Source organism: Lagopus leucura, unplaced genomic scaffold (genome assembly GCF_019238085.1).
Source record: "Lagopus leucura isolate 7727_CA_CO unplaced genomic scaffold, USGS_WTPT01 Super-Scaffold_100002, whole genome shotgun sequence".
Lineage (NCBI taxonomy): Eukaryota > Metazoa > Chordata > Aves > Galliformes > Phasianidae > Lagopus > Lagopus leucura.
This window is the reverse complement of record NW_024962263.1, coordinates 86,301,440-86,314,851: the sequence shown is the minus strand read 5'-3', so window position 1 is coordinate 86,314,851 and position 13,412 is coordinate 86,301,440. Positions and strand designations below refer to the sequence as shown.

At 38.6% G+C, this 13,412-nt stretch overlaps 1 protein-coding gene across 1 annotated transcript in view; it reads left to right on the top strand.

The window, feature by feature from the left end:
* COL22A1 (collagen type XXII alpha 1 chain) overlaps window positions 1-13,412 on the top strand; it is a 197,340-nt gene that overhangs the window by 46,073 nt on the left and 137,855 nt on the right. Inside the window, exon 4 of the mRNA XM_042869694.1 lies at window positions 9,466-9,577. Coding sequence (XP_042725628.1) covers window positions 9,466-9,577 — 112 coding nt within the window. The remainder of the gene's footprint in view (window positions 1-9,465; window positions 9,578-13,412) is intronic.

The following is a 13,412-nucleotide window of genomic DNA, read 5'->3' as shown; positions in this document are numbered from 1 at the left end:
GTAAGGGTTGTTAAGCTCTGGAATAGGCTGCCCAGGGAGGTGGTTTTGTCACCATCCCTGGGTGTGTTTAAAAACCATTTGAATGTGGTGCTCAGGGACATGATTTAGTGGAGGGTTGTTAGTTAAGGTAGTTTGGTTAGGTTGTGGCTGGATTCGATCTTTAAGGTCTTTTCCAACCTGAGTGATTCTATGATTCCATGATTCTACGCGAAGCCAAATTGTCTTGGGCTGCATATATGTAGGCCTCTCCAAAAGTAATGCCTCCTATTTATTTCTACGGAAATTACAGCAGATGCATTGAGTAAAGTAATTCCATTTGGTAGAGCAGACTCTCAGCTACAGAACACTATCTTTCAACATAGGCACCACCATTAGCAATGTATTTTTGTCAGTGATGAAAAATGTTCACCGACAGAAATGAACCACCGTAGCTGTTACCACTGCTGAAGTGCACCACCCACTGCCTCACTGTGCTGTAATCCACTGATTGGTCTCCAGAAACATTCATAAACACTGATGAATGTCAGTGGGTGCTGCTTTTTCTGCATGGAGGAATTCAGTCGCATAGCTTTGCTTCACACACACTTCCATGTCAAACAGCATGTTGTCAGATCATCCCTCTGCTGCCATCTGTCACAGAATAACAAAATGTAATGGAATATTGGTGGGAAGGTTCAAACTCTACTTCCATACTGCCAACATCCGCCTCTGATGTTGTGGGCTAACATAGTAAAATAGGAGGTATTACTTTTGGAGCATCCTTCATAAAATAGAGATTCTGTGTTTCACTTTGCTGTCACATTCACCACTCACAAGGCAATAGTAAAAAGAGGATCGATGTTGTCTTCTTCCTTCCTTCCCCTATACTTTTCCTAGGAAGTCATCTATATATAATTTGGAGAAGAGTAATCAGAACTTCCTTAAGTGCTAATGATCTCCATTCTCTAGGGATCTGTAAAGTGATTTGAAATCTGTTTACTGAAAAAAAATACATCTGTCTATAACTTCTGTGTCTCCATGAGAAGTAAGTAGGGAAAATAAGAGCTGATCAGTACCTGATCAGAGTCTGACCTAGTCTGACACTGACACTGACCTAGAGCCAGTGCCTGTGAGCTGGAGAAACTTGATGGACTTTGCTGTGGGCTGGATTCATTCTCTGAGCAGCTAGTTGGAATAAAAGTGGAGTTAATTCTAGGAAGTCCCTTTCAGTATGGCATTCCAGGAGTCTATGGACTGTTCAAGAACCAATCTCAACATTATAATTGGGAAATCACACTTAAGGGGACTTTTAGTATTGCAGAAGTCACTGAATACTTGAGTTCAAGGACATTCTAGTATGCAGTAACTCTAAGAAAATCTTGCCTACCCACACTGACACCAGTAGAGCTAGGGTCAGGAATTCTCTGAATTAAACACCCAGATTTTAGGGTGGTTTTTTTCCTTCATATATTCACAGTTGTAGCTATTACCCAACATCATGGATCTCAGTGGATTCAGTCATGTGAATGACTTGACCAATGCTAGGCATCAGATCCGTGCTGGAGCAGGCAGCACTGATGATCTGCTCAGTGACAGCAGGAAACATGGAGTATAAACGGTGAAATTACCTTAGGATTCGCTACTGAAGTGAGAAAACTGGGATATCTGGTGAAAGCTGAGTGGTTCCCCTGAATGCTTTTTTCTGCTCTGAGTCTCAACATTAACAAATTTTGGCTTCTGCATTTACATAAAAGACTTACATAGGCTAATCAAGCAAAGAAATGTGCACATAAAGTATTCAGATATCTCGATATTTAAGAAAATAGCTATCCTGAAAGGTTTTTGTGTTTTGTTTTAAACAAGTAGCATTTGCTTTCTCCCAGAAGTGAAAAGAAGGACATTTTCTTATTCCTCATATTCTTTTGGCTATAGAAAGACTATGTGTAGATTAGTAGTGTAGAGAATTGTGAAATATCTTCCAGATAGTTCTTGGTCCAGATAGTTTTAATTATTCTACTTCAGAAAGAGATTGTTGCAAAAGAAGTGACTGGAAATAATGTCTCATGGATTCATCAGTGCAGGGTTTCTGTCCATTGTGCACACATGATGGGAAGAAGGTGTATATAAACTTTCCAGAAACTCCTCCCATACTTGGAGATAAATCAGCCTGTCTGATGTGAATGTTTTCCAATGACCTCTGTGGTTAGTTTTTGGATTACTATAGGTCTGATCTGTTTTGTACTGATTAACTGGCATAAAGTAACCACCACCTGCCTGCAGTTGTGTTAGGCTTTGATCATAGCACCTAAAATTAGTGGGAGTACTTTAATTCCATGAATAACCTGCTAGTGGGATTTACCTTTAGCTCAGATAGAAGAACTGCAAGGAGAATTTAGCAAGGTATGTTCTAGTAAAGTGTTTTTGCTTTGGTATCTTTTCTCACCCTGAAAAAAAATTCTAGCTTTTTGTTCAAGGAAACAGTAGGAATTGCATGAGAAACAGCATAATTTATCTGCTTATGCCAGTCTGCCACTCTCATAAATATTTATCTACTGTCTCATAGAGTTGTAGAGTTGAAGAATCCTCTTGAGACCATTGTGCTGTCAGCAAAATCTTTATTCAAAGAAGTGTGGAACCCACCACTCCTCAAGGGGTGATGGTAGTTAGTCTATTTTGTGGCTTTCCAGAGGAAAACATGGCACCTTAGCTCCCAAGAAACTCAAAGGAGGGCTTCAAAATAGAGGAACTAACTAAAATCAGAACCTACTACAAATAGTCTTGGTAGGTTCAGCTGGCGCAAGCCTATCAGGCATATACAAGGACATCAAAGGAGTAATGAACCCGTTTAATCTTGTAAATCACTGGAGCAGGAAAGGAGCTCAAAGAGACCCTGTGGCAGTAAGCCAGATGTCCATCAATGGGAAAATGGGGAATGACTTCAACACAGAAAAGCCTGCAGTAATGAAGCAAAGAGTTCAGTGTCAAAACCAGCTTTCAGTGTCGTTCAATATGCCACTTGCAACTGTCTGAAAACTGAGAGGCAAACTGATTAGGAAGAAAGAGTGAACTGATGTAGATAAACACAACAGTGCATCAGATAAAGTGGCACGATATTAACATGAGATCTGGTGTAGAAATGTGCTGTTCTAGAGGCTGCTGCTGTAGATGTGTATTTATTTCCTGTTTTTACAATGGGCTGCAGGTTAGATTACAGCATCCCTTTTCTCTCACTGTGTGTGTCTGTGATTGTTTATTCACATACTTGCCTATTGGCTTTGACCTCTTTCTCTCTCTCGTGTTCTCTCTCGTGTTCTCTTTGGTCTCATTTTCTTATTCATTTTTCATCTTATCTTTCCTGAAGTGTTATCTTTCTTTTCCCGTGTGAAAGTATGAAGTGATTATTTCTATAGGCTGATGTTTGCAGTACAGAGTAGCTCTGTAGTTCAACCTGGTGACCTCCAGCTCACCTGCCTCTCTGTCTCCCCATGCTTGCTACATTTTGGAGTATAACTATGTGATATCCCTCATGCAATGATCCCGCTTCTGTTAATCCAAACATGGACGGATGCTCGAGCTGAGGTCAGTTTCATTTTGGCGCCTGCATGAGTCTGTTGTGGCTTGCAGCTGCTTTGCTGGGGCCAAGAAAACAAATCAGGATCACTAAATTAACAGCCTGAATGGTGGCAACATGTATCGTGTTACATCTGCCTTATTATGGTTATAAAACAGAGACCATCTAGAACGTCCTCTTGGCCACCTTATGGAGTAAACACATAGAAGATACAAAGATTACTGGAAGATAGTTTCTTCATGCTGTAAGAGCTGTTCCTTGTTCTTCAGCATAGATTTGTTATTAGCTTACACTCTTACCTTCTCTCCTCAGTGAAACCATAGAGCAAGTCCAGTGAATCTTGTGAGAGGAAAGTCAGGCCATCATGAAGTGCTGCTTGAATTTCAACTGTAACATCTGTGGAAACAAAGAGCAAATGGTTAATATCAAGAACTTCTTTAGAACACTCCTGAGGCCCTTTAATCTATAGGCTTTGGAGAATGTTATCATTCCAAAATTCCCCTACAATCTGCTAGTAATTTATAGTAAATTAATTTTTAATGACTTACACAACACATTTGCTCACCGCACTACCTGATGTAGGCCTTATGGAAAGCAAGTAAATCTCTTTGGTTTGTTCCTCCAGAGATGCAGACCTTGATATTTTGGAAATAAGTCAGATAACAGCTGCTGTATCTTGATGCTGAATTAAACTCTTGAGTGCTGGATGTGAGATGAAATATCTATGCAGAATATAAGGTTCTGCTTTCTCTGTCTTTGCTAGAACTATGGTGAGCTATGTGGTAATAAAACAGTGCAAAACTAATTCTTAACCATTGAGAATCTCTGGAGAGAGAGAGCCAGAAAAGCTGTCCAGGAGAAGACCTGCTCTCCACCCCCTTTTCACAATCGTTTATAATGAGGAAGGTCATAACAGCACCTGAACATCCTCTTCAGTCTATAATACCACAAGAAAGCAGTTGAGTCCTGTTTGCCCCACAGGGATGCTGGGATAATGTGAAGATCTAGCATCTGCTTGCTCCGATGTTGACCCTTGTAGTGCCAATCAACAGAAATAACTGGTCATTGAAGAAGAGGAAAAGGCCCTTCTGACTACATCCTTGCCAGCATGTCATAAAGACCAGCACCTTGAAGGGTGCCGAAGTAAAATTTGTGAAATTCAACAAGGCCAAGTACAAGGTTGGATAGGGCTATGGGCAACTTTGTCTATTGGACGTTGTTCCTGCCCATGGCAAGGAGGTTGGAACTAGACGATCATTAAGGTTTGTTCCAACTCAAAGCATTCTATGATTCCGTGGTAACATCAGTGCACAATGTCACCTCTTGTTGCAATGTGATTAGGGCAGTGACATACTGCCCTAATGGATATGGATAATTTCACCACAGTAGAAGAGCCTTGGAGACAGAGAATTCTGTCAGCTCCTAAAAATATCCCTAATTACCTGAGATTTTTTTAGCTCTTGCCAGAATTTACTTTCCTGTGAAGGAAAGAATGTCAGAATAGAAAAAAAAAAAAAGCTGTAGCAGATAAAGGCTGCTATTATAACAGTAGCAACACATGTACAGTAAAGTAGTAGGTTTCCCCTGCAGTGTTTTGAAACTTACTTCTGTCCCAGCCAAAAACTGAGACACATCTTGTCTGTCCAGAAAGAACTGTTCTCAGCCTAGGACATTCTGGAAGGTAAGCATGCCAAGGGTTTAGACGTAGTAGAAGAGAAATCATACCTCTCAATTGCACTCTGATTTCAAGTAGATAATTGCAAGACATAGCTGGCTAAGTGAACTACTGAACTTCAGAGTATGAGAATATTTTTTCTTTTTTTTCTTCTTTTTTTTCCTTCTTTTTTCCTCTCTCCCTCTCCTTCTCCTTCTCCCTCACCCTCTCCCTTTTTCCTTTTCCATTTTCCTTTTCTGTTTTGTGCTAACAAAAACAGGGGCACTGATTGTGGTAATAGTCTTTCAGACCATACTGGAGAAATTGAATGGTATGTGTTCAGGGTGTAGCGAGCATGCAAGTTCTTCCTTGTGAGCATAAGCAAACCATGGAAGCTTAACTTTCAAGAATGCAGAAATGTTAGGGAAGAAAATTGATAAGATCTTGTATTTGATGGAAGGCTCCCAGGTGACACTCTTTTTTCTAAGAATTTATACGCTTCTCTAATCTACCATAAAGTTTGCCGCCATTGACCTCCAGCTATTAAAAGTAATGTGCTATTTTATCACAGGCGATACAGATTGCCATTTTCAGAAGTCTCAGAGAAACAGTAGCTGATGACAATCTCTCTTGACCTTGGCAATTGTTGATACACTACTAGTACGCTGACAAAGTTGAAAATTCAGCTGAGAGTTTAATCAAGACTGGTGTATTCCTTTTTCATCTGCTTTCAACTTATTCCTCTGGGGTGTCTCACCAATTAGACAAAGAAATGACAGTCAACCCCCTGGCTTTCCCTGTGAGTGTTATCTTGAGTTCCTTGGGAGAAACAAGACTTTTCTTTGAAAGCTTCTTTGGACAGAAGTCCTACTTTAAGAAAGCTTTCCAAATGTGCACACTGCTGTGTTTCTGGCCATTAAAACTTCTTGTTCCTCTGATTTTCTGGATTTGGATATTGTTTTTTCTGATATATATATATATATATATCAGAAAAAATATATATATATATATAAAATATAAATAAATATATATTTATATATATATAATTTTGGTTTTCCCCTGAAGATGAGAAAACCTCAGCACTCACACTAGTTTCCACTGTATTATCAATATCAGATCTGTAGTGGAGTGAAACAGAAATCAAACTCATTCTTAAGGCAACAGACCATGTTCCCTTTAGTCTGATCTTGAAATAATTATCTTGAAAAAAGATATTGTGGAACCTCTAGACAGAGCTGTTTGATCATCCTCTGATCATGCCTTAGAGTATGGCAGAATGCAGTGTGAGCATCCTTCCTGCCAAAAAGAATCTGCTGAATGTTATGATTAAACCATGTCCAATGCCAAGTTTTACCAATATTACCCTGCAACAGCTAGCCTACTTTCTGATTTTGGAAAAACTCGCTTCTTCCTGTAAGGAGTTACTACTTGCAAGTAAAGAAACACTCAGCTGATTTGATCAGTAGAGCAGTGCATAAGAAATTGCTTTTCAAGCAAAGTATGATGTTAGGAATTTGAGCTTCTCTTCTAGGTCACTGTTTTAACATTAATGGAGTAGGGTATACTGCTTTTAGGGAGAGATAATCAGGTTAGAAGTTTTCATTGGCCCCATATTGTTTTAGTAGCTAGAATGAAGTAGGAAGCTTGTGATCAAAGAGTGTTATTCATCTTACTAAGTGTCATATTTATGGCATTACCGATTAAATTGTTTATAAAGCAACCGGGAAATTACACCTGTCCTTTTGTACAAAAAGTACCTTTTAAATCAAAGCACCTGAGAACAGGAAAGTCCCACCCTTTCATCCTGTACATGGTGCACTGACTGGGTTACAGTAGCTTTGTTCTTGCTAAGTAGCTGTGTTCCTTCCATTTCACTTTTGGAGGGGACTGGAAAGCAATGTATTGCATCTAATTTTACCTGTAGCCCTCAGTCAGCATTTAGTTTGTGTCTTCTAACCATAGCCCAGCCCTTGAAGTCCTGTCTTCCCAGATTTGGCTAAAGAGAGTTGAGGACGTGTGAAAGCCAGTACTTGAAGGGAGCTTATAAATGGAAGGGAGACTGACATTTTACACGGTCTGATAGTGAAAAGACAAGGGGGAATGGTTTTAAACTAAAAGAGGGGAGATTTAGATTAGATTTCAGGTGGAATTTTTTTTACTTACAAGGTAGTGGGGCACTGGAACATGTTACCCAGAGAAGTTGTGGATGCCTCATCCCTGGAGGGATTCAAAATCAGGTCGGCTGGGGGCCTGGGCAGCCTGATCTGGTGTCTGGCAACTGTCCCATGTCAGAGGGTTGGAATTAGATGATCTTTGAGGTTTCTTCCAACCCAAGCCATTCTATGATCCTATGATTCTATGCTTTTTTTATTTAAATCCAGGAGCGACTCCATTCAATGCCACTTACTGGCACTGACAGTGTGCTCCCTCCTTGATGGTAGAAAAGTGAGGTACAGCCCAAATTTCTATTGTCACTCCAGTGCAGAATTACAGTACAACAAACTAAATGGGCAGTGACTGGGGAAAGTTTAAGTGAACTCTTTTTAATGCTCAGCCAGGTAATGCCAGCTATAAACTCCTGTTCAGGTATTGGAGAAGTGGTTACATCATCACTTATTTCTTATCTTAACATTGGTATTCAGTACTAAATTGAAAAGATCACACTCTTTCCTTCACAATCTTAGTCCCAGTCCTAAAGTCAACAAGGGAATGATTTAATCCCAAGTGCTTCTAGACATTTGAAATAAATAACAAATGAAATTAATATAAATGCTATATATATTTTCTTTTTCTGCTAGAATAATCTTAGAGATAACTTTCAAGCACGTACTTATTTGGAACTCTCCTTCATAGAATCACAGAATCACCAAGGTTGGAAAAGATATCTAAGATCATCCAGTCCAACAGTCCACCTGTCACCAATATTTCCCACTAAACCAACATCTAAATGTTTCTTGGACATCTCTAGGGACTATCTTTCTTCTGGTCTTAATTGGGCAATCTATCCTGACTAATTTCTCAACTCAATTGACGATATTCAGGGTTTATTTCTTTCTTCTTCCACTTAGAAATAGGATGGTACCTCTTTAAGGAGATACTGTAAATGGTCAGGATAGCAAGCTTATAATTATATTATTCTGAATTTAAAAATCTGAAACATTTATTCAATCCTGAATGCAAATCAGACAATATTAATGTAAGTTGTATGTAATCATGTAACATTTTTTCCTCTCAACTTCTGCCTCATTCATTGTAAAAATGGATAGCCTATGAGTGGGATATATCATACCTCATTTCAGTAGTCTTAAAATGATAGTATAGGTCTCCTCTATGGTGAATGTAAGAAGGTAGGGACTACCAAATAGACATTGAACTTGTCTTTAGATAGGTCTAAGACAGGACTGGTGAGTCATCTTCGTAGAAACTCTTAGATTTCTCTGCTGACTCATAAGGGTATTGAAGCAACCTGCATACATCACGTCTCATTTCCAGACAGCTGAAATTAGATGAGGTGTATCTTACCCTCAAAAGACACTTCTTTCTTTAGTGTATGGTCACATATTCTGTAATGCTATTGAAATCCTTGAGATAATGGATGTTTGAAGTGTTTATTACTTCGTGAGCTTTGGTTGACAATGAAGAGAGTGAGTCTCATCTCACTTGCTATAGACCTTTACTAGCTGAGGTTTAGCATGCAGACTGTGCATCCTAAACTCTCCTTATGTCAATGGAGAGAAACAAGCACTGTTAGTATCTGTTTTATTATGAGATGAATCTTTCCCTAGGAGCACCTCTATTCAACTCTTTGCTTAACTGGATGAGAATCTGTGTTATTGCACTGTCTAGAGAGCTGAATTTTATCTAGATAAATTATATGTGAAGTGCTCTGTGATCATGGGCTTGTATCATATTTCTCTCTAAGGAAAGTAGAGATAATATCTGAATTGAGCACACAGCAGTCATGGCGTGATAAAGACGAGCATTTGCTGGTTTTGGGTGCTCTCTGACACATGTAGGGACTTTTCCATGAAACTACATGGCACTTTAAGTTTTGAAAAAAAAAGCTCTTATTCATTTATTTATTAAAAGTTTGTCCAAAAAAAATTGAAATTCCCTGAATTTCCCTTATAAGAAAAATTTTAATCTCTCACGTGTTGCAATTTTGGGCTATCATAACTAAAATGCAATTAAAGACAAACCCCACTGCTCTCTTTTTTAAATAGCAGCCTGATCAATATCCTGTATTTACACTTATGTTCAGGGTTTGACCTGATGGATTCGTTCAGTGTGAAACAGATCTTTGGAATGAAAGAAAATGGAATTCAAAGCTCTTATGTACGACTTGGAAGTTTCCCTGTTGTTCAGAAAACTGAGTGAGTACCTTGGTCTTTCACTTTATTTTCATCTGAGTCTCTGATTTCCATTGTTTGGTTCCTCTATTTGAATCATGAGGTAAATATCTGGTACCTATACACTCTTTCAGTGCTGCTGGCACAGAATTTGTGACAGATGCTTGAGATCCTCTATAGCCACATGAGGCTCTACCCTTATAGAGAATTAACTTGTTTCTGGGTATTGGGAATGGTTGTTAGGAGCAACATTAAGAAATTCACAAAAGAACTTAAAGCTTAGTAAAGTGAATCTAAAGGAAATGTTTGGTAGCTTTCCCACTGACATAGGGGATCATAAACTCATCCAGGCTGGAAAAGATCTTCAAGATTATCATCTCAAACTATCTTAAGCTGGATTTGCAGCTTGTGCTTCTCCAAAGACCTGTGTCTTCTACTTCATGGATACAGTTGGTGATGGGGGTCTTGTCTGCATGTTGGTCTAAGGTTTTTTCACTGTTGGCATCAAGAACAGAGTAGGAGATGCGAGTCATGACCTGGGACTCTGCCTCCCAGGGGTTCTCGTATCTTCTACACTCTGGGCACAGCTGGAGTTTCAGCTCCTGATCTGAATCTTCACAAGGTAGAGATCTGCCACATAATATGGAGAGGGCATTGATCTCACTGGGATCACAGAGATGAGGTAGCATATCCCACTCACCATGGCTGGACATGGGTTCTTCGGGAGGGCCAGGCTGGCACAGTGATGAAGGGGAGTTTCACTGTGTGTGAGGGTAACAGAAATGCATGGGGCTCTGCCTTGGGATAGGGGAGGAGCCTGCTGAGAGTTTATTATCTTTGATGTAAGGCTTATTTTGAACATATTGTTTTAAGTAGGAAAAGTAAAAACAAGTTTTAAGAAAAAAATCTTGGAGGAGTTTGGTAGTATCTAGGATGTACCAAGCTGTTTGAACAAACTGTATGCATTTGGAAGAAACTCCTCCTATCAGTTGCTCATCTGTCAATTAACTATAGATGTAAGGTGAAAATTAACTCCAAAGTTAAGATAATGCCAAAGTAATACAGTGTCTAGCAGTTCTGACCATAGAGAACTGCAGTTCAGGCATCCTTGAACATTATTGAACATGTCTATAGCCTATTTTTGGTTTTTATTTTTATTTTTGGTATCCGAGTCCTGTTGAGACAATGTAAAATACTCTATAAGCTCACTTGTGCCTCAGTACTTCAAATGTTAGCAAATAATTTACTTCATAATCTGAATGTCATTTATGTAGCTGTAGTGTCTCTTCTAAAAATTGTCTTCTACAAGCTACCAAAGTAACTCCCTTCACTGAAAATTCTATAACACTGGTGAGTCTCTTGGTGCAAGTGCGTATTCTACTGAAAGCTTTAGTTCAGAATACATTAATATATTTGTTAATAGCAAGAGACCAGTTTATGGTAGATGTTTTCAGTTAGCTAATAACGTTTTGGATCTTCTAAAAGAATAAGCAATTTTTAATCCTCTGTCACCGTCAATTCAGTCCTTAGAGCTTTTTAGAATCTGAGGCTGTCAGCTTTGTCATAGGCTATCAGGATGGTTTCTCTTCAGGTTGTCATCTCAGTCCTGCTAGCAGTAGCCTTGGGAAGAGTGAGTGCTTAATTTCACCGAGTAACCACAAGACGTAGATTGAATTGAATTGTCATCATTAACATCCTTGCAATAAATTTCACTGAGCTAGTTTGAACTTCAGCTTAAAAAAAATCAATGGGAATTATTTTCCTTTTTATGGAGAAAAGCTATTGATTTTTTTTTTTTTTTCTTTTTCTGGTCTTGGCTCTTTTACTCAGTTCATTGCATCTTCAGATTGTCCTGTGACTTGCATTTGTTTTGTTTCGCACATTTTTTCATCCTGTAGCCCACCTAGATTGATTTTCCCTTCTCTCCTTTAACTCCTCTCCTTCTTTCTCCATTTAAACATAGAGTCTTGAAAAAAATTAGAGTACAAATATACTGTATTGAAAGGCAAACTCTTTACTCTGAAGTCCTTAAATGATATCAAGTGTCAGGGTAAGTAAATTCAAATTCATCATCTGGGAGAAGGCTGGTAAACTCAGACACCTTGGTCTTGACAGGGAGTATAAACATTACATGTGTGTAGAAAGGGGAATAAATCAATTTTTAGGCTCATTGAAGTTTCTGGGTAGCATCCTTTCTTGCTGTGGCTTCTAACAGCAAGTGATAGCATGTTTGCTATCACAAGAGGGAGTTATCGCCAGGACCATGCAGAAAGAAGCTCATGAAGTAGGGCAGTCCAGATTCTGATTAAGAAATTCTGGTAGTGATGATCCACTGATATGAGGCTCTGGGAAACAGAAATTATACAATCCTTGGGGGTATAAGCAGAAATGATCAAACACTTAACAGTTAACTGTCTCCAGCATGGGGAACTCCATCACTACTGTGAGGATGCTGTGTTCAGTCTTTGTGTCCACAGTTCAGTAGATAAGAACAGAGTGAATGGAATGTTAAAGAGGAAACAAGTCTAATAGTGAGAAACTGAAGAAGCACGGTGTAGTAAGATAAAATTAAGATGTTAATAACTGAAGTGATCACCATCTGTAAGAACCTTTGGGGAATCAAAGTTTAGTGAAGGGTCTTTAGAGCAATGAATAATGCTAGGCTAAAAGTCAATGTCTACCTGTTAGCAGCACCAAAAATCAATGTGGAAGAAATACACACTCTTAATGAATGTATTTAAATTCTGGAACAAGTTACTACGGTTTGTAGAGAGGTGTCCCTCTGCATTCCTTTTAGAAATTAAGATTTAAAATACTTTGTTGTTTTTTGTTGTTGCTGATATTCTCCCAGAAAGACTGAAGAAGCAGAGACAGGCCAGCCAACTATGATGACTTTCTGCCTGCTCAGATTTCATCCGTTTATCTGTTGATGTTCTTTCTAAAATAAGTAGAATATTTTTTGTCCAGGACAATTATAAATAAAATATCCTAAATTAGTTAATCAAAATGACAAAGATTCCTGTTAAATGGTTAACTGGAACACAGAATCAAAGAATTTTTCTGTTTTCAGCCTCTCATATTTTAACTTTCATACACCTGTGGTTTGGGAATTAAACCAAATGGATATGTAACTGCAGAAAGCATCTGCATGTTCAGTCCATTTTACTTGCTTGACATCAGGATTCTGAGATGCTACGCGTAGGGTCATTGCTCACAGAAAATGAAATCTCATAAAGCTTACAGAGCTGATAACTGATAATAAGCAAAACAAAAACATCTGTCCTGTCTTGCAGATAACCTCAAGCAGTATTTAGCAACTGGTAGCAACATCTCATAATTAGATACAAAATCATTAACTGAGTATTATATTTAATTCACTTCATTATCTTCTTAAAGGATCTGTATTATTTTATATAAGCCTAGTACTTCTACAAAGTGCCAGTTTAGTTGCATGTAAAGTGTACTTGTTTATCTTTTTGAGCCTATACCTACAAACTTTTTTCCCATTCTGTCCTCCAATTATTTCTTCTAATCCTTCCTCCTGCCCTGTATATCCCTCACTCTTCGCTTGCCTGATATGATTCTGCTTGTCCTGGCATTTATTTATGATCTGTTTGCTCTTTCCAATTTGGAAATACTATTTTCTTCTTCAACATGCATATGTTGTTGGATGTGGGTAGGGGCATCCTGCATCCTTACTTCAACTTTGTCTTAGTTGTCTTAGGTTTCTTCATGAGCTCTTGCCTTGGTATCATCATCAGTTCTGTATCACAGAGAAGAACATTCTACCAACAGCTGCCAAAACTTCCTGCACTTAACATGAATCCTGTTGAACGTTTCTTTGCTCTTCACTTATTTT